The sequence below is a fragment of the Equus caballus genome, chromosome 4 (genome assembly GCF_041296265.1).
Source record: "Equus caballus isolate H_3958 breed thoroughbred chromosome 4, TB-T2T, whole genome shotgun sequence".
In the NCBI taxonomy this organism is placed as follows: domain Eukaryota; kingdom Metazoa; phylum Chordata; class Mammalia; order Perissodactyla; family Equidae; genus Equus; species Equus caballus.
The window spans coordinates 19,676,123-19,702,262 of record NC_091687.1 but is presented as its reverse complement, the minus strand read 5'-3'; the positions used below and the strand labels follow the sequence as shown (position 1 = coordinate 19,702,262).

The window sequence follows — 26,140 nt, the reverse complement described above, 5'->3', positions numbered from 1 at the left end:
TTTGGTTGTTGTTGATATAGAGAAACACAGCTGATTTTTATGTACTCAGCTTGTAAAACAACCTTGCTATAATCAAGTATTAACTCTGATATTTGTAGTTTCCTTTATATTTTTAATGGACACAATCAGGTCATCCTTAAATAATGACAGTGTATTTCTATGAGATTGGTATTATTTCCTTGGTAAGAATTTTGGAAAGATTCAATGGTGAGGCCAAATAGGAGTAGATTTTTCTTTGTGAGAAGGATCTTGATATGAATCACACACACACACACGGACACACACCATTCAGGTCTGTCTGACTCACTATATGTAGTTTAACTAAGACCTTATCTTATTCTCTGAAATACACAGGAGAATTAAAAAAATACAACTCTGCTTAATTCTTAGTCAATGCTTCTCACATATTTTCCATGAAAGTGACTCTAATAATTTGAACTCTTTGTATTTATCTTAAACATTTCATAAAAGTTTTTCATTTTCTTCCAAAAAATAGCCATACTTACTCTCTTGCAGAAATAAAGCTGTAAATAACTACCATCAAGTAGCACTGGGGCTTCCAACAGATGTGTGATCTTTACAGCCAGCACCTTTGCGCTTTCAGTACATGTCAGACCCTCTGGGGTATGATGTTCCGCCTCAGAGAAGCACAGCTAATCCCAACAATGCCGTCACATTTCAACATCAATGTCCCACTTCTATCAGGTCTCCTCCTGTGCACGCATAAAGTAAGGTGACATGCACACTCGCAGAATGGAGGTCTTCTGCTCTCTAATGATCACAGGTGTGTCTAAGACTAGGGGGCTGGGACGGAATGGATGCTGTGAACCTCTGAAGTACACCTGTCACTAGAGAAAACCTGAATTCCTGAAAGTCAATATAACACTCACTGTTTGTATAATGGGGAGGAAAAGAAAACAGTGGCACACAAACATCCATTTTATCAAAAGAAAATCCTTGGGAGATTGATCTATACAAGTCAACAAAGTGAATATATTAAGTCGTATTTGAGTTGTGATCATTTATTTATATTCCAGGCATTCCTGGTTTCCAACTTTTGCTCCTTTGATGCAAGTGACTTTGGCAGCTTGCAAATGAACTGTAATTTTCCTTCTGTCAGGAGAAAGAGCTATTTAATGCTCAGGTCAAGACATTCGAGTGTGTGGAGTAAAGGCCAGCTTACGGAGATCGAAAGTTAAAACCTTTCTATTCCATCCGCACTAAATCTATCCGAGCATTTAATTTCATGTAAGGCATCATCTTTGATGTCCTCTAATCTGTGATCTATCAGACATGTAATTTTTTCTTTTGAAAACATTGTTTTTTGTACAAGAGGCAGGGTTGGACTACCGTAAATTATTCATTAATCTCAGCCAATTATTACAGAGCATTCATTTCTGATAGAAACTGTTTTCATTTTTCAAGCAAATCTTTTAGAAAGAATTCCAAACACCACATGTCCTGTCAAGGTCAGAATACCCTATAACTAGAGACAGCTAAAAGCCAAATTCTATCTGGTGAATAAGTTATAAGAGAGCTTAATAGTACTTACATGATTAGACACACTGAAATTTATTTCTAGTTGTATTCCTGAAAAGAAGTTGTTGATGTTTTCATATAACTGAATCAAACAAATCCTTTTTAATACAAATCCTTCTGTAATCTGTAATCTGTAATCCTTCTTGAATCTAGTTTTAAAAAACATATTCATTCTCCTTCAAAGAATCTCTAATATGCCACCTCAAAAATCCTGCCTTCCTTCATCCCTTGCTGTCTCTCAAAGTACAGAGGCAACGGGAGAACACTGAGAAGTCTGTTATCAGGGCCACAAGCATCCCCTCTCTCCCAAACCATCAATGCAGTATGAAAACATCCTGTGAATCTCTGAGTAGATCTTCTTTATATAGAGTTTATGTTTGAACAAATTTTGCTTATCCAAAAAATAAAATTATATCTTAATGACTAAAGTTGAATACAATCAGAAAGAAATGACTTTAAATCTTTATAAAATTTTAACATATCTGCACACAATAAAGAATTAATTCAAATAATTTCTAAACATAGTTTTCTGACTCTTCACCCTAAGTGGGACATGCCCTCAGGGCAAAAATAACTGCAAAGAAATCTGGAACTTCCTCAGTGGTTTTCTTGGTGGTGGTGGTATTGATAGAAGCTATCCTGTGTGTATTATGGAAAAGAACAAATAAGCAAATAGATTGATGGTGTTAGGTTATATATAGAGGTGGGGAGCAGGGACAAAGACAGAGACAGAAAGAGATAAAGTAAATAAAGCAAAATGTAACAACAGGTACATATAGTGAAGGATATACAACGGCTCTTTGTAGAACTACTTCAACTTTTCTGTAAGTTTGAAAGTTTTCTAAAGGAAAAGCAGGGGAAAAAAGACTCAGGGATTGAAATCACGTCTTCCCATTGTTTTTAAACATCCAAACTAGGATTCGCTAACTATCTAATGCCAAAACTTTGTTTCTAATCATAATTGACAAGAGAAACACACAATATCTTGGATACTTAAGATGCCAAATATTTGAGCTACTCATATTCAATCCATTCACTAAATATCACTGACTCAATGAGAGGTTAATTGTCCAGTCCACCCCCACACACAGGACACAGCAGCCTGGACGTCAGCCATCATGATCCCCTGAGAGACCACAGGCACCAACTGGCTCCTCACCTGGCTTATTTCACTCCACACCCTAGTGAGATGCTGCCAGCCTCTCTACTTGCTTCTCCTCCTCTAACTCCAAAATCTTTTTCCTCCTATTAGTTAGTCCTAACTAACACTAGCTAAGTAAACTGTATTGATTTCCCTGTACCCTACAGCTAGTACTGTAATGTTATTTATTTACTGTTTTGGTGAGGAGGATTGGCCCCAACCTAACATCTGTTGCCAATCTTCCTCTTTTTGCTTGAGGAAGATTGTTCCAGAGCTAACATCTGTGCCAATCTTCCTCTATTTCGTATGTGGGACAGTACTACAGCATGATTTGATGAGCAGTGTGTAGGTCCGCGCCCATGATCCAAACCCGCAAACCTCAGGCCACTGAAGAGGAGTTCGCAAACTTAATCACTACGCCATCAGGCTGACACCATGATGTTATTTTTTTAAAGAGCTTAGTTCATGCTCAAAGACCTCTTCATTCTCATTATAATGAAATTGTACCTTATGGTTCCATTCTTCATAATTAGTACATACAAAAGAACAGCCAACTCCATATAAAGTACACTCTGCAACATCTTGACCCTGTCCACTTATGTTCAAAGGACTGTACATGCTGTGTCTCCACAAATCCTTTTCATTCTTAATACAATGATCCCATTCTTGCAGGACCATCCTTCTTACACAGAAACTTCATTTCCTCTTCCATTTATTTATTTCAAGAGTTTTACAATTTGTTGTGGTGAAATCTGGGTATCTGTGTGTACTTGGTGAAAGGTATCTATGGCACCTCATGGCCCACACAATTTTGATTGGCATGACTATAGAATCGCAGAATTGTCTTAGAAATCAATAATAACCCTGTGTAACCATCTGCCACTTACAAAGCCCACATCACGTACTAGCAAGCTCTGTCCAGCAACCTCACAGTTGACAAGCTAAAGACTCACAAGTTAGTCCATTCCTTCTCTGAAATGATCAGGCTGTGGGACTGCTTTCATCTTTCTGAGCCAATCTGTGACTTCCGCCATGAGTCATAGCACCATGCCTTGGGGCCACAGCCCAAATGCTCTCACCAGGGAAGACACTCAGATATTTGAAGATGTGGTTGTGTCTCCTCTTCCAAGCAATGCTCAACTGCCCTCTGGAGCCATAATTCTTAAGCCTATCCTCCCTGGAAACACACTCTTATCAAATACCCTCTGAAAGTATGATGCCCAGGAGGGCTCTCAGTACCTCAGGTACAAAGTTATCCTCATTATTCAGGATGAGGAAACACTCTCCTTTATAAATTATGATCAAGGACAACCTGCCATTTTTTTTTCGTAAAGCAGACAAGGCTTTTGATCTACCACTGGCTCTCACTGGGAATAAGGGGGGCTGTCTTCCTGCCTAATTTGCTTATGAAAAATATTCAATTATGTTCCACGATTCATTCACTTAGTAATGAAAAGTAAATGAGCCCAAGCAGCGTGTTTGATTTGTCTTGGAAAGACAGAAACTGCTTTGCAAGAACAAACAAAGTTGAATTAAAATAAGTGACTCTCCTCAGGGGTGGAAATTGAATTTCTCCCCAAAGAACTTCTTAACCCGCATAAAACATGGGGCTGACACCGGTAAGAGAGAGCAGGCCTTACTACATAACAGCTCTGACGTCCCCAAGGCCTCGCGGTTCCAGAGATACACGTGAGTGTGGACACACACATTCAAACTCACATATTCACACATGACTGTGGACACACATAGTCAAACTCACACAGCCAGACATCTTTCAGCCACCATGATGTGAGCAGTGACCGCCTACGTGGACTTCGGGGCATGGGGAGGTGCATCCGCTGCCCACAGCATTTCACGTACCGTTTTTGCAGATGGGGCAGCACTGGTCCGGCTCGTACACGGGGTCCACACACTCTGTCTGGGGACATGCAGACACTGTGCACAGCACTTCCCCGCTGGCCTCACAGCGGCACCTCTCGCATGGAGACACCTGAAACACAAGCCCAGCGTCAGGGTCACAGCTCCCACTATCCTTACCATATAAATTCATGATTTTCTTCCCCCAAACTTTGTGTGAAGACATCCAAGTGTTTTAAGAATGTTAACAAAATGATCCATCCCAGTGGTTTTCAAAGCGTGGGCACAAGGGTCCTGGGGTTTAGTAGGTTCCCCTGGGGTGTAACACATGCTCCGGCCATAGGGCTCCTCTCTCTCAGCTCCAAAGGAACAGCTGTTTTTTTAGTGATCCACGTTTTGAGCTTCTTTATAAACTTCGTTTTGAAGAAAGCTTTTTGTTTCTTTAAAAATTAAACAAATAATACATCATATTGAATTCTTGCCCAACCACTGATCATGCAAATCCCTTTTCCACAGCCCTGCCAAGTGCCACCTAATTGGCCTAGAAAACTGCCAAAGTTTGAGTCAAGAAGACGGTAGAACAGGAGAAGAAGGTGGAGGGGTGAAAGAGTGGAGAATCTGAGCCTCTTCCCCACCCAGGCACCTGGCCAGCGGCTGTCTCAACAGGACCGCATTGAACTCTCAAGGCAACACTAAAATACACCTACTAAAAATACTGGCCCTGTTGACTGATGAGGAAACTGAGACTCAGAGGCATCAGGCAACTTGCCATGGGCAGACCTTTCATAAGAGGCAGGGCTCCTGACTCAAAGTCCATGACGGTACCACTCTCCTCCAAGGTTTCTCAGGGTCACGCCCTTCTATCCCCCAGTGTTACCACGTTCTTCTATGTACTGGGCTTCAATCTGCCTCATTGCACTTCCCAGTCATTGGTCCAAATTCTACCTCTTTGGATCATCCCAACCAAGCATAATGGCCATTCCCGGAAAGGTTGTACACTGCCAACTGAATCCTCATATAAGAACTCATACAAGATGTGATGCGAATTATTTTCTTCCTGAAAACTATCGATAGAGTGATTTTTCATCTGGATTGACGCAGGACAAAGCAGAACCAACATACGCAGACCCAGCAATCAAAAGCAGAAGCAAAGCTGTGACGTGGAAATAGGTGCTATAAAGACAAAGGAGATGGGAAGGGGGTTATCAAGCTGAGTTTCCTGGGCAGGGAGGCCTAGCTGACTTTTGTGTACACACCCACAACACAGCCAGCACTTGTATAGTAAGGAACACAAACAACATTCACGGATGCTGCCTTTGTCTATACAAGGCAAAAAATAAACACCAAATCTCCACCAAATATCCTGGTTATTTCATGAAGCAAAAGCTCAATTTGTATTTCAAGGCACGTTCTCAGGCACTACACCATAGTTAACTCGGCTGGGTCAGGACTTAGGCATGTTTGTGTGTGTGTGTGTGTGTGTGTACTTGGAAAATAGCAAAAGAAAGGAAACACTGGAAACTTTACAGTGGCCCAGGGCAAAATCTTGACCTGGCCACCATACAGCCTCAGGAGTTAAAATCAATCTTATAACAACATAAAGGCACGTTTCTGAGAGGCATTGTTAGCAGGATCAGGTTTTCTTGCCACCATAATGAGCGTTGCTCTTTGCTGCTGCTGCTGTTTCCTTCATTTCCTGTGTCTCCTACCAAGTGTCCCTTCAGTCTGGAGCATCCTTGTGTCAAGGGTGGATTTACTTATCAGGCAGGACAAGAAAACGATTCAGAGTTTTAAAAGCAGAGAGCTTGAGTTGCAAGAGAGACATGGTTCACTGCATATCGGCACCTTCAGCAGAGGACGCTGGGCATACGCCATAAAGCCCAGACGGTGTGGGTTAGATGGTGGGGAGCAGGCACTCTGCCACAGAGGGGCGAGGGACCATCCCATCCGGAGGGCAAGATAGTCAGAAAGGACCACGAGGGTCAGGAATCACCAGGGTCTGTCCTCAAGAGAGGGGCACAGCCTGGCACCACTCTGACCCCAGGTTGATGAGCAGGAAGGCAGGAAAAAACACTGTTTTGGTTTGGGAATTTGAAAGAAGGTGAGAAAGGGCCCTCTGCTGGGTTCCCAGGAATGGCTTCAGAAAGCCACACAGGGGCACCTGGAAGTCAGCAGGGCTTCAGGCACTTGGGCAGCAGCCCTGAGTCAGCCTCTCCCAGCAGTTTCCACACAAGAGAGCACATCCTCACAAGCCAGGCAGAGATGCTGGCCTGGAGACAGAACACTTCTTCCTGCTGCATCTGAAACGTCCCTGCATCTGCGTCAGAGAACACTGCTCAAGGGAATGCATACAACCTGGTCTGCTATTTTCTTAAAGGTTCTGCAACTTTATCAAAAATTTGATTATGAGTTTTACTGTCACTAAATATTTAGAAATCCTATTCCACTATTTGGAGATTTGCTCATTTCTCAAATGTCTACAATGAACTTAGAGTCAGGATCACCATGAGCATGTCCCTCTCAGGCCTCACCTTCAGCTGTCTGCTCTGCCTTCACCACACCCCACACTGGGTTCCCACCCACTTGCATATAAGGTTGAGCCCAGCCTTATTCCTTCCTCTCTCCCAATCCTTCCGTTTCTTTGAAACTCTTTAAGTCCCAGGACCTCTTGAATTCTTCTAGGTGTACTGGCCTAGAGCAGAGTCTCTGTCACTGAGAGCCCTAATCCCAGTCTGCAGGTGAGCCACCACCGAGATTTGGTGCACGTCAAGGGTCAGACCGTATCTCTGTCACATCTGGGACTGTTAGAGTGATGAAGCCAGTCAAAATGCTCAAGCAGCTCAATCAATATTGACTGAGTCAAGAAAGAAATGGTTGGAAAGACACAAGAGCTAAAATTAACATGGCACATTATGAAAAACACAAAAAATTAAATCTACAGCTTTGCTTCAGGAAGGGTTGGTTGCTCAAGGCCTCACAAAAAGCTGCTCAAGGATTAGATACTCACACCTAAGGAAAAGAGCATACAGACAAATCTTTCCATTGAGAAGGATCAATATTGGATTACACATTTAATCCACAAGTGGAAGAGAAGATAGGGATGTTAGAATGACATAAACACGAAAGCAGTGACTTTACAGAAAAGATCCGATAGCACGGAAAGGAGTGTGTGGAAAGTGAGTAGCTAAACACACAGCCTGAGATCACAAAGCAGAACTTCAAGATTCTGAAGCAATTTATTCCTGAACCTAGGGAACAGATGTCACACCACGCTCTGTCCATTACATATTTCTCACTCTTCTACTCTGTCTGTCAATGTTTTCTTTAAATAGCTAAAATTTATATTGAGTAGTTGAAGATTCATACTCTCACTTTCCCAGTGGATAAATGTATTTTCAAATGCAAATATAGAAGATATAAGATATGGACACATATATTTTACAGTTTGGGGATTATACACCTGTAGTTTCTGGGACAACGATGCCAAGAACAACCTTCCAGTTCCCATCATCAGCCCCTCCATCCTCCACTGACCAATCCCATAGGCTTACCACCTTACAGAATCCTGCACTCGGAAGGAGAAATACAAAGAAGTACTCAATCCACTCACCTCAATGCTCAGCCTGGCCAAAGAGTTGAGACATAAATGTGTGAAAGAGAAACTAACAGAACAGCAGAAAATGGCAGATACTAATTGAACTGTGTGCATATTAAGAATTTTAAAGGCAAAGTTGTGGCTTTTGGTTGGAAAGATATGGAAAAGATCAAACTGAAACACGGTTAAGTAAGTTGGGGAGGACTGGGGCAGGTGAAGAAGAGACGACCATCAAGACGATGGGGGCGTCACAAGTACCGCAATTCCCTCCTGGGGCAGAGAACCAAGTGGGGATGCCTGGGCCCCCACAGCTCAAGGACCAGCAGTCCTCAGAGGGTAGGGACAGGGCAGCTGCAGAAAGCAGAGGCCCCAACACCAGAGGCTGCAAAGAAGTCCACAGGCACAGCCCTGGGAGCCAGCATAATGTCCCCAAAGCCACAAGGGACCTATTGCATCTTGGGACACAAGCCCAGCTCTCTCCTGGGAGACAAGGCCAGAAGCTGATGTCTTGGGGACAAGGTGTCTTTCCCAACGCCATGAGGCTACATGAGTTCTTCCCAGTACCAAATGGAGGCCATCATGGGAAGAATAAAAGGAGGTAGGAGACATCTTCAGAGGAGGAGAAATCCTGAAATGCTGAGTAATTACCCAAAAATGAGGAGATTCCAAAGACCTCAAAAGACTGAGATACCCTAAAGAGACTTAAAACCTTTAAATTGATAACAACAAATATTTTCAACCTTCAGCAGATTCAGAAGCTACAGAACTAAAAGAACTGTTCTAAAACTGAAGAACAATGTCTCAGTGTTTGCACATCTGAGTTTTGTTTACACATTTTGACCCTACTATGTAATTATTCTGACGCCCTAAAATTAAGAATCAAGCTGCCAGAGGCAGGAACTGAAAGCGCCCTTCACTAAAAGCAGTCTTTGCTTGGTTCTGGATGACAAGTAGCTTCCCAAAGTCATTGTCACAGTTTTGTCACCAGATGGCGAAAGTGTCCTTTCCAGGTGCCGAATCTGTCTTTCCAAAAGTGTCCAGCGTCACACTTGTTAGCATAATACATGTAGAGGGAAATCACAAACTTCCCTTCTATCTAAACCCTGAGATCTTATTGGCTTCTGACAGCCTGGAGCTATGTTTTTTGGAGCTGGACACATGAGCATGCCTTTCAGTTCCGCTTTTTTATGGAGTGAAAATGCACCCAACACATCTGGTGAATTACCGCAAACCTACACAGCAAGTCAGGTCAGCAGCCTCTCATTCACCATATTCCTGAATACATCCTGGGCCACCCTATCTACTTTAAACAGCATCTCCTGACTATCTGCAAGAAGCCTGGAAGATGCTATGCAGGTCATGGCTTTCTTTTCAACAGTCACCTCGAAATGAATCTTTCCCCAACCCTACTTCAGGTTCCTTTCCTGAAAATGTCTTAACAAACCAGCCCAAGGCATTGCAAAGTTCTGCCTTCAAATTGAAAAGTAGCAGGGCCCTGAATGGACACTCGGAGACACCTGCCCCACGAGCCTTCGTCTTTGAGGCTCCAGGCGCTGTCTGACCTCTCTCCTCCAGTCAGGGCCATCACGAAAAGCTCCAGACCCCCACATGCTCCTCCATCCTCTCTTGCATGGTAGACAGCAGCTCCAAAGTGAAATGAACTGGATCCACAGCCACCTTCGAGCCTCCACAGCCACCTTCCAGCCTCCAACACAGGCTGCTGGCCATGGAGCAAGAGAAAGCCTCTGCTTCCTGCGCCCTTCAGAAAGATTTTTTTTTGTTCTCTTTGTCTTTCCACTGTCTGTCAGAGAATGGATTTGCACACAAAAGAACTTAATTAAGAGCTGTCCCCAGAACCTGTCAGCTTAGAGTCTGAGGAAGAAAACAACTTCACCTACAAACAACAGATTAACAGCACAACAGTCTGACGACCCAAAGCAACCCAGCTTTCTTCTCAGGCACCAAAGAATAGCTTTTCCTTCTTTGTAGTTTAGCTTAAGGCAAGACCCTCTGTCTAATAATGTCTTTCAAACCTCATGTGAATAATTCCCTCAGATTAACATACATCATGCAGGGACTTGCTTATGAGTGGAAAAGATGCTGGCAGTGTTTACACGGCATATTTCATTTGGCAGCAAACAGCTGAAGAGCTAAGATGAGAATGAGGAAGACCGCATCTTCTGTGCTGAAGATCCAGACCTAGTGAACATTCTGGAAGTGCCCTAACCTGACAGATTACACAGTCAGAATAGATGCAGCAAAAAGCATGCTGGCCACCTGTTATGAACTGAATGTTTGAGTCCTCCCCATCTGTTCATCTGTTGAAGCCCTAACCCCCACTGCGAAGGCATTCAGAGGTGGGGCCTTTGGGGGGTATTAGGTCATGAGGGTGGGGCCCTCATGATGGGATTAGTGCTCTTACAAGAAGAGGAAAAGACTGGAGAGCACTCTCTGGTTTCTCTCCACCATGTGGGAAAACGAGAAGGTGGCATCTGAAAGCCAGGAAGAGGACTCGCAGTAGAACCCAACAGTGGCACCCTGATCTCAGACTTCTGACCTCCACACCCTGGCCTGATGCAAACAGAACAATATAGAGAGACAGGATGAGCCGGTGAAGAACCATGTGACCACAGGGCCATAGGCAGCCAGACTCAGGGCTCCACCCTGGGCACTGGGCCCAAAACAGGAAGGAGTCTCTCTTCTCCCACCTTGGGAACCTGGGTGACGCTGAGGTTTTGCTGGAGTTACTTTAATGGATACTTTGCTCATTCACAGATTCTTAAATTAAACTCTTAACAGAAGGGATGTGATGTCAATCAGGCATGACCTCCTACCTGGGGCAGACTAGGAGGAAAGAAAGCCCTCTGAAAACTCTTGTTAAAGCCAAATTCTTCTTCTTAAAAAAATGGGAGGATCTAATTAAAGGATTAAAGATAAGTAATCCTTGGGAGAAAGAAACAAAGAGCTTAATTTTCACTTAATATTCAAATAACTGAAATTAAATGTCTTCCAAAAACTAGGCTTTTAAAAGATGGGTGTGAGGATGTGACATGAGAATTGGTTCTCTCAGAGATCATAAACTCAAATTATTTCAGGGACCTGTCAAGTAAAAATCAAGGTAGTTAACTAGGGGCAGTAACATGGAGTACTGGGGACTGTGACAAACAGGCAAAAACCTTATTCCATTGAAACAAATATACATGTCTCTTCATGATGTGCGCGTGCACGCGCGCACACACAAAGAAAACAAAGCCACATTGCTCCCTTTAGGCATTCTTCATTTGAGATGGCAGTAATAAGGCTCATCTTAGGCAGGGAGTAATGAAGATGACCAAAGGGGTGTGTCAGTTTCCTTCGCCCAAAGCTGGCCAGGCTGCAGGAAGAGGGCTCACACTCCCCAACTATAAAGTGGCCAAGTGAACTCCCTTCTGGACGCCATCCGAGGTCAGAGTCTGGCTGCCTTGTTGAAGCTCCCTTCAGTATGCATCCGCTGCCAATTACTCTGAAAGTGCCAGACCCGGGCCTGAGCCCGGAGCACAGCACACCTCTGGCCTTGCACCTCTCCTTGAAGCTGAACCTCTTCCAAAGCATTCGGAAATTACAATGGGATGCTGCCAGCAGTTTTCCCAGTTAATGAAGTCCCTCTCCATGGATTTTAAGCTCGGGTGAAGAAGACACTGCAGGGCTCGCTCACAAGAAAGGGATCCATCTCTGAGCTCAGACAAATGGGCAGCAGGGTCTCTGAGAGCTGACCGTTGAATTGTCAGTCACCCCTCGCTGTCACCCAGGAGAAGACAAGCTTATTTCCTCGGCTTCCTGGAGGGCAATCAGGAGCCAGAGGCGAACTTCGCTACCAGCAGGAGGTGACCTGAGCTGAGAGGCTGACATCAGAGCACAGTTGATCCCTCAGGCCATCTCAGGGGCCCAGGGAAAGGCAGCAGCCTTGTCAGAATTCTTTCTTTTCCAACCCACCCACCCCTGACATTTCTGCATGTGTGACATGGCTAAACTAGCAGCGGGTTGAAGCAAAGGTGCTCAGGCAGCCCTGGCCACGGGAGAAGGACTGCAGGCACCCTGGCCACGTGCAGCTCTGCACTGTGGGGAGGGACCAAGATGCCACCACGACAGCCCGTCCACTGGCTGAGGGCCCTGTGTCCCCAGAACATAACTGTCAACCATGCAAGAATGTGACCAGAAGTGGAGCTATAGCTCCTGACACCCAACAGAAATTAATAAATATAAGTAATGGCTTACTGGAAACTAATTTTGTATTTTGTTTCAAGCTTCCTAAAACAAAAATATCGAGATACTTTCTCAAAAAGGACATGGAATTTGAAAGTAAAATATAAAAAAGAAATTGTTGGGGCCAGCCCGGTGGCGTAGTGTTGAGTTTGCACACTCTGCTTCAACAGCCCAGGGTTTTGCCAGTTCGGATCCTGGGCATGGACTAGGACTACTCATCAAGCCATGCTGAGGCAGTGTCCCACATATAAGGACATACAACTAGAATATACAACTATGTACTGGGGCTTTGGAGAGGAAAAAGCAAAGAAGAATTGGCAACAGACATTAGCTCAGGGCCAATCTTCCTCACCAAAAAAAAAAAAAAAAAAAAGGAAGACGTTAAAAAAATGAAGTTGTTTTTAAAGCTGGACAAGGGAAATATCAATTAGTGCAGCATGTTAACTTATGAGGAAAGCAAAGAAACTATACAGATGGGCCAATCTGTTTGGTAGAGTTCATGCTATTATTTATTTCTGAGTTGCCTAGTGAGCACAGTGTACTGAGAGCCATGCAGGAGGAGCATAGTATTTTGAAATGGTCTGAATTTTCTTACATGGCCAACTGGAGCTTGGTGGCATCATGATCAGAAGCTCTGGACAGCAGGAGGGGCCTTTGATATGTTCACCTATTTCATGATTTGGCCTAAAGCTGAGGTGGCCCCTAGTAACAACTTTTTCCCAAGAACATTTAAAAGTTATATTGAACGGCCATTTCCTGTTTGTTTAAGGATAAAGTTCTCAACTGAAAATTCAGTGCAAGACACACCAACCCCTGCAAGGCACAGAAACATTAGTTCCACCTCCAGCTGGGCATGGCCACCCTGGAAAGCCCCGTTAGTTAGTCTACAGTTGGGGTTCTTAACCCCAGCCCCCTGACAGTGGTTGTCAGGGACTGTTCTGTACCCTGTAGGATTTCAGCAGCATGTCTGACCTTTACCCACTGGATGTCAACAACATCCTTCCACGCCACCCCCAGTTATAACAACCAAAAGGGTCTCCACATATTGCCAAATGTCCTCTGTGGGAGCAACGAGGTCCCTTAAAACCACTGGTCTACAGTTTGGTGAACAACAGGTTTCATTGCATTCCTCCTTGACTCTGTGACCCTGCTTCTGGGATCACAGTCCTTCTTCCTGAATTTCATCCTTTAGATTGCATTTTGAAGTTCTTTCAGTAAAGGTATTTTGGTGGTATGCTCTCCATTTTTGTTTGAAAATAACTGTTCAGGCTCCTTCCTAAAAGAGAGTTTTGTGAGATACATAAATCAGATTAACACATTTTCTCTTTGTTCTTGAAAGATGTTCTACCATTTTAGGTTTCCCACTGATGACAAGATGTCAGCTGTCAGCCTAGTTACTCTTATTTTGTAGGTGAAGTCTTTTCTCTCTGGTTGCTCTTAAAATCTTCCTTTTGCCTTTGGTGTTCTGCAGTCTCACTATGATATGGTTAGGTGTGCATATATTTTAATTTATCTTTCTTTAGATTCACTGAGATTCCTGAATCAGAAAATAAGGGTCTTTCAAGTAGAAGTTTCAGGCACTATCTCTTCATGTCCCTCATATTCTCTGCTATCTCTTTCAGAATTCTAACGTGATGTAAATTTGATCTTCTCTCTCTGTCCTCCATGTATCAAAACATCTCCTTCCTATGTTCCCATCTGTGTGTCTGTGTTTCTTTTTGGGTAAGTTTTTCAGATCTACCTGTTGGTTCACTAAATTATCTCGTAATTTGTACCTAATCTACTGTTAAACCCTCTCATTGAATATTAATTACAATTATTGTATCATTCATTTATACAAGTTCTATCTGATTCTTTCTCAAAGCTGACTAGTATTTTAGGTACACGTGTTGTTTACCCACACGTGTTTCAGTATTAACTTCTTTAAGCATGTTAAATATTCTCATGTATATCCCAACACCTAGGTCTGATTCTACTGCTTTGTCTCAGCTGAATCTTTCTTATGATACTCTTTCTTCTGACATGTAATTGTTATTCTCACATTCCTTGGAACACTATTTGTAGGGGTTCTTTGTGGCCTCCGTGGAGGGTGCATTCTTCCTGAATGCATTTGCTTCTGTCAGAACCTGTAGGCCTTGCCACCCTGGGCTCCCTTTAAAGAATAATATTCCGCTTTATGGACTGCTCCAGTAGGCAGTATGGGCTCACGCCCATAAGAGGGCACGGACACTAGAGTCAGCAGCTATTCAGAGAAAACTTTCCAGCTCTGCACAGCGTGGAGGCCCATTCAGGGGAGTTTGTCTGCACTGTCCTTTGCAGGACAGGCTCTTTGGGGGAGCATGGCTGTATGGTCCTAATCTGATTCTCTCTACTTGGGGTCCTGAACTCGTCACATGCCTCAGCCTGACATGAGTCCAGGGGCATCACCAGATGCTCTCAGCCACCACTGCAAGCCTGAATTTCCTCTCTGGATTCCAATTTCCACTTCCAGGGGTTAATTTCCCTTACTTTTTTGCCACTTCAGTGTGCTTTTAAGATGTGTTTTATACAATATTCGGAATTTCATGAGTTTTGTAAATGGTGGGTTTTCAAGCTATCAGTCTTCCATATGCTCAGGCAAGGGGTGTCTCATCATGTTTAAAGTAGAATCACTTCTGCCATAACTGGAAATGCGCAGAGCCACATGGCATCTCAATTTTCCGTCCCTATGCTTTTCCATGGGCCTAGGGCCTCCGAGAGAACTCACAGGGCCACAGGCAGATGTCTGACATCATCCTTTTCTACAGATTCGAAAGGCACTCTATGTCCTGGCCGCACCCCAGTGCCTGACAGAAATAGAATGAGAAGTGAAATCCAGCTGGCAAGATCTCAGCCTTGGAATAGATGAGCAGCAAGAAGGATTTCCAGCTACGTGGTCAGAACCACACTATGAAGGATGGCTACAAGGTGCATAGACTTGGGTGGAAAACCATGTCCGTTACTCAAACTTGCAGTTGTTCTCTTTGAGACAAACTCTTGTCTTTTCCCTAAAAATCTGCTCTAGGATTCCTCTGTTATTTAAAAACAAATCATCAACAATAGAGTCCATATAACCGGCTTCCACCTGCATCCCCTGCAAAGCCCCTCCTGATGCTCCTCAAAGCACATCACACACTATAGGCTCACTGATATTTATTCAAAAAAGCCATCCCTAATGATGAGAGCCTCCACAGGTCGGTCTTTCTAGAGACCAAAAACCGTGCTGGGGGCAGTTACCACCCAAAAGACGCACACTCACACACTCAACACAATGCTCCTAAAACTCCACACTCACCTCGCAGCAGGTTTTTTTTCTCCTATTTGTTCAGAGCTTTGTAGGTTCCAATTGCTTTCATATATATCTCATTTACTTCTTATAATGTGAGAGATAAGCAGGATATTCTCCACTTTTTACCACCAGAAAATAAGGAGGCTCTGAGAATTGCCCAGGGGCACAAGGATGAACTAGAACAAGGGCTCACACCAACATCTTTAGACGTTAAGTACTCTGTCCTTGAAGTTCTAGAAGCTGACTCTCCACCCGTGCTGAAGGGGCAGGATGTGTTAGCGTGGGTCCTCGGCTCCTAGGCCTCCTCTGATACCAGCTGGCTGTTTTGAATAACGCACTGGTTTCCTAAGGGGAAGTTTCTCCACCTGTGAACAGAGAGGCATTACAAAGCCATGTGGCTACAGGACCACAGGTAAATCCTGCTGAGTGGGGACATGGTCAGCTGGAAAGCAATTGCTCTTCTCAAGAGGCAGCCCCACTCAGCTGCAACAGATGGCGGCCACCTGGGAATCATCCCGTCTTCACAACAAATTGGCAATCTGGGTATTTACACGACCCTCTGATTTGTTAAGTATCTGCACTAGTCAAACAAATCTCTCATGTGCTGTGAGCCAAGCGGAACCTCTCCCTGGGCTGGATCTAGCTCTCAAGCCACCAGTCTGCCCCCCGTGGGCCCGATAATCTCCAAGGTCCTGCCACTTCTGAGATCTGGTGTTCGGTCCACTGCCCACTGGAATCCTTCCCTCTTGCCTTCAGGGAGCTCTTGGAACTCCTGTTCTCATTACAACTCAAGATTTCACACTTTGAAGGACACAGATTCATTCATTTTGTCCTAGATGGCTTAAGTCAGCTATAACATAAATCCACATAAAAAACACTTAACCAAATAGGTGCAGCATTTACCGGACACAAATGTGGGCCAGGTGCTCCTGTATAAGCTTCCCCTTCTCCATGTACAAGAAATTCTCTCAGCCACGCACAACATGACGCTTCATCACCACATGATCATGAAGATGAGATGGCATAGCTGGAAGCAACCATCTTCACGGTACAGCAGACTATGACTCAACTCCTGGCTCCACCATATACTGGCTCAATAACTTCAGTCAAGTTAATTCACTCTTTTGAAACTTAATTTTCTCTCCTTTAAAATAGAGGAAATACCACCAACTCGTCAGTCTGTTGGTTCCCTTCTTCCCATTATAAAAGACCAAATTTCTATGGTGTTTATCCCATGTTTACAAATCAAATATGGCCTGGATCATGTAAATAAACAGTCATTGAAGTTGCGTTTCCCCACCTGAGTTTGGGGCATATCTGCAAGGTCCAGAAAATCCATATGACTCCTTTTTTTTTAATTGTTACTGTTTAAATGGCTTTCAACAGAAAGGCAGAAACTGAGAAGTCCAGAATGTGCAAAATCTTACTTGGAACCAAAACAAACTCAGAGGCAGCAACAGCACATGCACTAAACTGACGTACAGAAAAGAACATAAACTCTACACAGCTTGATGCATTTTACTTTGCAAAGGTAAATAATGGTACTGTTTTTGGTAACATCAAACATTTTGTTTTTAAGTAACATCAGCCAAAAGAATATAAATACCATTAGACTGAAAAATATGAAGAATCACGTCTTTCTCTTTATTGCCACTTTCTCATAACTGCAATAGAAATCTAGGTGGAGCTTTTGATTCCACATTTCAAATAAGATTTTTTTTCTTAATAAAGTGCTAGAAATGAGATTTTGCCACAGGGTTAATCATAAGTCAGACACTGAAGCCATAGGCGAGGGTTTGGTTTCACCCAGTGGTCTCGAATCATTTCACCTGCAACTCCCCCTTCCAGTTTATCTCCAGTACTATAGTCCTCAGGCTTTGAAAGACAGTCGAGCAAGCCGCACTTATTAATAATTCATGCTGTCTTTTTCATCAAAGACTTCTACAATTGCCAATCAGAGCTCCTGATCAGCTATGATAACTAGTGTGGACACATTGAACTGATATCATCCCAACCCAAAGCAACGGAATGTGAAGTTTTAGTTATCCCTTATGGTCCTTATCTTAGAGAGCTGCATAAATTCCATTAGGTTCTATAAAACACTGAAACAAGCTTGCAGACCCCATTTCTATCTTCACAGTCCCCCACAGATCAGGATTCCCATGAGGGGGACAACTCCTTTTGTTGCTCCAAATGGAATCAATTTTTATTAATGAATTTCAAATTTGATTTGCTGTTGGCCTGTATGGTAGTCATCAGGGGCGAATTTAAAACTGCTCAGTAGAGCCCCTCCTAGTCACCACTTAGTTATGGACTATACAAGGACCCACTGACATAAGGACAATAATTCCTAAAGTGGTGCTGAGAATGGAATAGAATCAGAGTGGTCTAGGTGGGCTGCTTAATTATGTTTATCAGGCATTTAGTTTATTACTAATCTTTCTGTACCTTCTTTATAAATTCTTTCTTCCAATCATACTTGCTGATGCCCCCTTCTCCCCACCACATTCCTTACATCTAGTTGGTTCCATGTCTATGAGGTCAACTCTGGTCATTGACACCCTATGCTGTGGGCTGGATCGTGTCGCCCGCCTCCTAAAACGCTGAAGTCCTTACCCCAATACCTCAGAATGTGACTGTATTTAGAGACAAGGTCTTTACAGAGGTAATTAGGTTAAAATGAGGTCATATGGGCTGGCCCCAATCCAATCTGACTGGTGTCCTTATAAGAAGAGATTAGGAGACAGACATGCACAGAGGGGCGACCATGTGAGGACACAGGGAGAAGGCAGCCATCTGCATGCCATGGAGAGAAAGGCCTCAGGAGAAACCAGCCCTGCCAACACCTTGATCTCAGACTTCCAGCCTTCAGGGCCATGCAACAATAAACTTCGATTGTTTAAGCCCCCCAGTCTGTGGTACTTTGTTATGGCAGGCCTAGCAAACGAATACACCCTAGAAAGCAGAGAGCACATGAAAATACCATTCATTTATGAAAAATATAAACCAATAGACAGGCTTCCTTACTCAAAGTTGGACACCTGCTGGTATAAGCTGAAGAACAAGACACTTGATATATTTGAGAGGCAGTGGAGGAAATGCTATTAGTAACTATGTTTTTATTCGGATATACAAATTAAATTGCAAACATCTCTGGAGGAATGAAGATATCACTCTAATTATTAGCAGCTTACTGGTATTTCACTGAAGCAGTGAGGTCTTCTGCTGACATCTGGCTGAGATGAACAAGGCTGTAAGGAATGGGAGTTGTAATGGGGCAAGAGCACAGAGAGAAGGGAAAGACAGGTTTGAAGTAAGGAGAAAACCCAGCAGAGAGGGCAGCAAGCAGACAAGCACCCAAAGAAAGAGAAGCGCAGGAAGACAGGGAGTAGCCAGGCTCTCGCCAGGACCGGATCCCCATCACACGCACAAGGCAAGATCTGGAGTTCTGGCTGCTTCTCACCTCAGACACCCACAATCAGCATCCAGCCTCCATCAGTAATTTCCTCTCTCTCGGGAAGCAGAGGACAGACTGTCAAGGTGTCTGTGTGCCTCCCAGGGAAAGAGGCCCAGACCAGCGTCCATTTTGTGTCCTTCCTTGTAACAGTGTTCCAAGCATGACCCTATTGTACCATAACCTCCATCTAAATTACATTTTCTTCAGAGAAATGCAAAGTGCTTCAGACAGAAAATGCTTTCTTTTTCCATTTTCCATAGACTTTGTGCTATGCAAACTACAGGCTACAAATGATTTCCCTCTGAAGCCCAGAATACCCAGCACAGTCATGTGAACAATTGTTGTACCCTGGCACTCAACATCACAATTCTCCATTACTACAACCCACAAACCCCTTGGACTCACAGCTGTCCCCCTACCCTTCTACATTCATCCTTCCAAAGCACCCATCCATACTGCATCCCTTCTTCTATACGTTAAAGAAATAAAAAATGCAGACACTAAATGACTTGTACAAAGCCACACTAAATTAGGGAACTATCTAGAAATTTTCTCATACTAACAGAAATGAACAAGCACAATCCATACAATGAAATAGCTATGTAGCTGTACATATTATAGCAGCATACATAATTAAAAATTTGTAGCAGCTTTGCAATATTCATGCACTGTACATCCTGGCAGCTGGTAAAGATTGGATGAAAGTTAAGAATGAAGTGTCACTTGAAGATGAAAGATACGCTTAAGACTCTAAGAATAGGTATATTACAATTCTTCCCAAGATTGTAATCTTTACAATCTCCCTTTTGTTGCTATCATCTCCCATCTCCAGAGTTTGAAACATCTTCCACCTGTTGACAACCAATTTTTGAAAACAGGAATCAAATAAGAGCTCTCCCTCCCCCATATGCAAAGGCAGCCTCACAGCATCTAGCACTTAGCCATGTGTTACTTAACAGAAGTTGGAGTTCTTCCTTCTACCTATGATCTCAGGTCCACAAGTGGCCCACTCTACCATGAGCTTTGTAGATCAAAATGCTAATAATTCCTCAGACTACCTCATGGGACACTTCTAAGAAATGACTATGGAATTATATACAGTGCAAACAATAAATGTTACTAATTAATAACTAACTGCTCATCTTTGATCTTATAACACTTAGATTTCCTGATGAACGTAAAACACTCAAGAGAATTGTTTTGTTGGGCCCACACATATAGGCCTGTCCCAGGCCAATATGGAAGGTCTCTCCTCTGATCTCCACCAGAACCCATGGCCACCTTTCCCTCAGCACTCTTTTTTTTTTTTTGAGGAAGACTGGCCCTGAGCTAACATCTGTGCCCATCTTCCTCTACTTTATATGTGGGATGCCTGCCACACCATGGCTTGACAAGTGGTGCCATCCCCACACCCGGGATCCAAACCAGCAAACCCCGGCTGCCCAAGCGGAAGGTGCAAACGTAATCGCTGCACCACCGGGCCAGCCCCGCCTCAGCACTTTTGTATTGCATCCAAAACATCTGGAGAGGTGTCTGCCTGGCTCCCCAGTAGACGGGAAGCATGTTGAGGTTAAGACTCCTAACTGACTTCTGTTACATGGCCAGGTCCTAGTTCACGTAGGGTTGTCATCAAATTTACCTTTCTTTCTCCAAAGGGCTGAAGCAAAGAGCAGTGAGCATTAAGTAGGTATGCCTGGAGAGCTCCCATGAGCCTTAGAAATAGCTGGCCCCTTATCTTACATAGGAGAAAAAGGAAACCCAGAGGGAAGATGTGCTTTGTTCCCCTCACGCAACTGGTTAGCGGCAAAGGCAGAATGGAAACTCATGTTTCCTGACTCTACATCCCAGCGTTCTTTCCTACTTTGTACATTATCTGTAGATCTGTCCTCCTGGCTTTACATATGCACAACACTTGGGAATTCAATACGCCCTGTCACACCCTGGGCACATTCTCAATCTGCAGATGTCAGAGGCTGTGCTCTGGGGGACTCCTGCAGGATTCCTCCCCCGTGCCTCCCACGCTCAGCTTTGGGGACTACAGGTCCCAGGATGCCCTCTGTAGCTCAGGAAATTTCTGGCATGCCAAGTCAACTGGCCAAGCCCAGACAAGCCACAGGTTGAGCCCACCATGCAGGGTTGGAAAGGCTGAACAGTCATGCAGGTCTCTCCCCGGCCCGCCAGAGAAGACTTAGGGCTTTCGGAGTACACTGGAGTTAGCGCATGCGTGCTGGGTAGCACCTCCCTCCAAACCAGAGCCCCCAACGCGGCTGGGCTCTTGGTTCCAGTAGAGTGTATGGAGAAAAGCATGCGCTGCAGGGCTGAACTGCTTAGCTTGACAGGAGTCGGCTTCTTAATAGCCGCCTTGCCTTCAACACGTTATTTAAATACTCTGTCTCAGTTTCCTCTTCTCCATAAACCAGAGCTAATACACTACTTTATTGCAGGTATGAGGTTTAACCAAGTTAACACACGTGAAAAATGGAACCTGGAGCCTGACACACAGTATGCAAACAAGAAGGCCAGTGCTAATACTATTACTAGTACTCATCTAAAATAAAACTGTTTTTAACCATAAACTGGACTTCTTGTTTTTGCCGTCCTCTATGTTTTGGCATCCAATGAGCAAGCATTTTTCTTTTTCTTTTAATGTTTAGCACATTTGCATGACACTCCAACACGTAATCTAGGGAATTGCCTTATTTATATGAATAGTCTCCCTTAATTGGCTATTAGCGGAAGAATATATCCCAAATGGCACGGTAAATTACCCTGTGTTTGAAAACAGGTTGAGCATTTCAGCAGCAACACTTTTAAATTAGGAGCAGTAAATTAATGTTAAAAGTACAGCCAATAAGTCTGTTCGGGGCGGTCCCTTCAGTGCCATGGGCTTCATTCTAATGAAACCCTTTTATAACGAAGACCAAAGAAATTAAAGTGGATTGGCCACATTGCTTTAAAGGATTACCTCTGCACTGAAAAAGAGAGGTCGTGTTAAGGGGACAGGAGCACAGCGCTGTCCGCCTCTGAAAACCAGAGAATGCCTCTTCTTCAAAGTGGGGACACAGAGCACAGAGCGGCGTCACCCCTTCCTGGGAGGTGCAAAGCCGCCGGGCGGGCGCTCGCCTCTTACCACGAACTCCTCCAGAGTCTGGTAGGTCTTGCCCCGGAACTCGCAGTAGTTCTTCCTCTCCTTGCACTGCGGGCAGCACTGGCTTGTATCAACGTGGATGCAGCGCGGGTGCAGCCGCGGGCACTCAGGCTGCGCGCACAGCGGCCCCTCCTCGGTGCACAGGCACGGGCAGGCCGAGGGGCCCGGCGCGAACTTCTCCCCGATGGCGTACACGAAGCCGCTCTCATCCACGCAGCCCTTGCCGCGGTAGTCCGGGTACACGTACTCCTCAGGCGGCTCAGGCGTGGGCGCGAGGTCCGGGCTGGTCGCGTCCTGGGCAGCGGCGGCCGGGGGCTCCTCCTGCGGGGTATCCCCACGAGGCCGGACCTGCAGGTCCCCAGCCTTGGCGCCCGTGCCCTGGGCGGTCCAGGCCTGCTTCTGCTTGCTCCACGCCTCCCGGCCGGCGAGCCCGCGGCCGCCCTTGGTCTTCCAGTCCCGGCCGCTGCCACCCTCGTCCCTCGCAGGACCCCCGAGCTCGCTCACCCGCCCCGGGCCGTCCCGAGACGCGTGCTCGCGCTTCTCCTGACCTGGCTGCTCCGGCGCCTGGGCCAGTTTCTCCAGCGGGATGCTCGGACTGCACAGAGCCACCATCAGGCAGCAGGTGACCAGGAGGGAACTGGACAGCGCGCCAACTGCCATCGCAGTGGAGCTGGGCATCCCCTACCACGTCCCGGCGGGCGGGCGGGCGGGGAGCGTGGCCGAGGGGCGAGTCGCATTCACAGCCCGGGGGCGCGCCGCCGCCAGCCGAGAGCCGCCGTCCCTGCGGAGAGAACAGCAGCACAGCTGAGCCCCGCGGCCCGCGCACGCCCCGGCCCCCACCCGGCCCCGCGCCGCACGGGCTCCCGAAGCGCTCTAGATTAACCAGCTGGACCACGCGGGCGGGGGCAGCATGCCCAGCGTCGGTGCACAGCCGGGATCCTTAGACATCCCAAATTGTGGAAACGTACATGGAAGCGAAGTCCCAGAAAAACACCGGCGGGCAGTGTTTCTCACGTAGTCGTGACTGGCGGTGGAGATGGCCGAGGGCGGGTGTCGGAGCCGCGGGAGTGCAGCGAGCCAGGCCCGCGCCCCCTGCAAAGCTCCACATAGAGCCACATAATTCAGGAGATGAGGGTGCCCCTCCCTGGGTCCTAGACACACTTTCTCAAAGGTTATTAAGCGGAGAATTCCGCAGTGGAGTTGGATGCGGAAGACCGTATAGGAAGCTTAAGAGGGAATCCCTCCCTCGCTTGCCTTAGGGCATTGGGGGAAAAGGGGAGGAAGGGGGTTAAGCAGAGCTTCTAGGACCCCGTGATTCATTTCTAGCAACTTTTTAAATGCCTTCAGTTGGGAAGCAAATGCTGCCTCCCCACCCTCCTCCCCAGGCCTCGGTGCCCATAAGGATGATCCTGATCATGCAGGGCGGCAGGGTGGAGGATTCCGGAGGCTTCTGCTCCTCCACTGGCCACCCGCCGCCAGCCCACCGCTCAGCGGCTCCAAGCGGTGCTGAGAGACCCCCGCGCGGGCCGCAGCGCTCAGTCTTGTAATTGCTTTTACCCCAGAAAGGGTCTTGGAGGTGCAACAGAAGTGTCCGGGGCAGCACTAAGGTGTGCGGAGGGGGAAGTTGGGGTTGGAGGGTGCGGGTTGGGGGCTGAGTCCCTCTCGTTCTCCTGGTCTCCAAAAGCCTTTCTGGATCCCAAAGTTTTTGCCGCCCAAAGGGGCCGAGAGAACCCTAGATGCTGCAGGGTGCCAGCAACCCAACCTCTCTCCGTTTCGCTCTCCTACTCCCTCTCCCAATTCAGCGCGTCTGGGTGTCTGCCTCCCTCCCCCTCAACCAGCTTCCAGTAGGGCTCTGGTCTTCCGCGCCTATTACTCCCTCTCAGCTCCGGCCCAGACGACCTCAGCCCTGGGCAAGTCGCCCGTATTTACAAACTTGGCGTGGGGGTGGGGGAGCTCCTCCCAGAAGCAGAGAGGCGGACGGGTTGCCAGGGCACGTCCAACGCGCACGGCGCGGACACCCAACATGCACCCTCATCCCTGGGGGCGGGCGCCCAGCCTACATACATGAGCACAGGGCGCGGGCCGGTCGCTGGGCTCGCGGCGGGCGCGGGGACAGCAGCGGCGGGCGCGGCCCCGGGGCACCGGCGCCCATTCTCTGGCTGGCCGGGGACCCGCGGGGGCGCACCGCGGGTAGCGCAGCCCCACCTGCGTGCTCCGCCCGGCGCGTGCACCGGCTAGGGCGTCTCCGCGGGCTTGCTCATCTCGCTGCCGGCGGCCGGTAGTCGCGGCCCCAACTCGCGTCAGTGCCCGCACCGCCCTCAGCCGCTCATCCCCGGGTATCGTCCCCGCGTCTCGGCGCCGAAGCACGCCCTGGGAGCCGCCGGGGCTCTGCCCCGCGCCCCTCCACCGGCAGGTGCAGGGAGCTCTCCAGACCAGGCAGCCGGGATGCCGGGGCAGCCGTGCCGTGTCGGAGGCAGAGGAGACGCCCGGAGCGCGGCGCGCCGGCGAGTGGCACCGAGGCCGGCGCAGGAGCCGGTGCGTCCGCCTCCCGCCTTCTCGCCTCCCCCTGCCGCAGCCGCCTCCCGCCCCGCGCGCTCTCCTGCTCGGGAGGCGTAGCCGCGGCGTCCCGCGCTGCCCCGGGGTTGGAGGACCTCCCGCCCGCTCGCTCCCCTTTCCGGCAGCGCAACCCACCTGTCAGTCTCCTGTGCGGCCGCCTCCTCACCTCCCCGGCCGCTGCCAGCCTTGTCCTGGCTGCCATTCTCCTTCCTTGTCACTCCGTCTCCAGTGGACCTTTCATCTGGGCTTTTTTTTTCTTTCCTTTATTCTTTTCTTTAATTTCTTCTTCCTAATTGGCCCCCCTCTGGCTTTCCTCCCTGTGGACAGCTTGGTTTTGCCACTGTGAAAAACCTGAACCAAACTGTGTTCAATTTGGAATCCGAAGGCCATGTTAGTTTACACTGTTTGGAGTTTTTTTCTCTTCACATTTTAGAAACCCAGAAGTACAAACGTGGAGGAGTAAGAAACTCGTAAATATCCAAACAACCTATTTTCTGAATCTCTGCCAATCTCTCTCCTTGGTCCCCTCTCCCCTTTCCTGCCCGTTCTCTCTTTTGTCAAGCAGAGAAACGTTTTCAATTAACTTTGTTAGAATGCTAAACTGTTAAGCAGAGGCCTATGTGGTTCAAACTTGTTTTTACTCTTTGAACTTAGTCAATAGATTTGTCACTTTTCTTGGATAAAGGAGAAAAGGTACCTGTTTAAATTAACTCCTAGAGTGGAATTTTTGTAGAAATGTGCATTCCCAGGGCAGTGGTTTCTGCTTATGTCATCTTAGAATCACAGAAAATGCTCAGATGCAAAACACACAACGTTTTCTCCAGGTCAGGCCCTTGTTGGGAGGTGGGATGATTTCAGACAAATTCTTCTTCTCCCCCACCTCTTTATGGTGGACAGACCAGATTTAAATGAGGTGCTAGAAAGGACAGGAAGGCCACAGGAAGCCTGGGGGAGAAGGTGCTTCCCCTTAGCCACAAAAACACAAAACAAAACAAAAAGCGAAAAAGCGAAATATGAAAACTGGAGCTGGGTGGAAAGTTTCTTTGTTCAGAATGATTTGAGCCCCTCTGCCTTGGCAGTCCCTGCTCTCTTTTCTTCCTGTCACCCCAAGGCATAGACAGATTACATTTGCCTGTGAATGTAGCAGCCTGGACATCCAGGATAATTCTTCTCCAGTCATTAAATATGTTTGTTTTGCCAAGTGCTCTCATATGGTTGCATTGGGGTAGCCCCAGGTAGATGTGACTGATAATAATAAAATTCTAATAGTATGTGTGAAAGACCTATTTCCAACTGAA

At 46.5% G+C, this 26,140-nt stretch overlaps 1 protein-coding gene and 1 long non-coding RNA gene across 6 annotated transcripts in view; both read right to left on the bottom strand.

Moving 5' to 3' along the window:
- The window catches only part of VWC2 (von Willebrand factor C domain containing 2), a 119,758-nt gene extending 94,828 nt beyond the window's left edge, over positions 1 to 24,930 (bottom strand). For 2 of the 5 annotated variants that reach the window (XR_011437746.1, XM_001498002.7), the window contains exons 1-3: positions 23,255 to 24,930; positions 22,269 to 23,067; positions 4,541 to 4,670 (exon numbers count right to left, since the gene is read on the bottom strand). Coding sequence is in view for 3 of the 5 variants with exons in the window: in XM_001498002.7 (XP_001498052.1) it covers positions 4,541 to 4,670; positions 22,269 to 22,964 (826 nt within the window). In the remaining 2 variants the exon portion in view is untranslated. The remainder of the gene's footprint in view (positions 1 to 4,540; positions 4,671 to 22,268; positions 23,068 to 23,254) is intronic. The other 3 variants (XR_011437747.1, XM_070264408.1, XM_070264407.1) reach the window with 3 other exon arrangements.
- Positions 12,861 to 16,825, bottom strand: LOC138923715 (uncharacterized). The gene is made up of 3 exons (XR_011437748.1): positions 16,585 to 16,825; positions 15,688 to 16,046; positions 12,861 to 13,650 (listed from the first exon to the last, which is right to left on the bottom strand). It is a non-coding gene; the product is annotated as an uncharacterized lncRNA (long non-coding RNA).
- Positions 24,931 to 26,140: the final 1,210 nt, after the last annotated feature.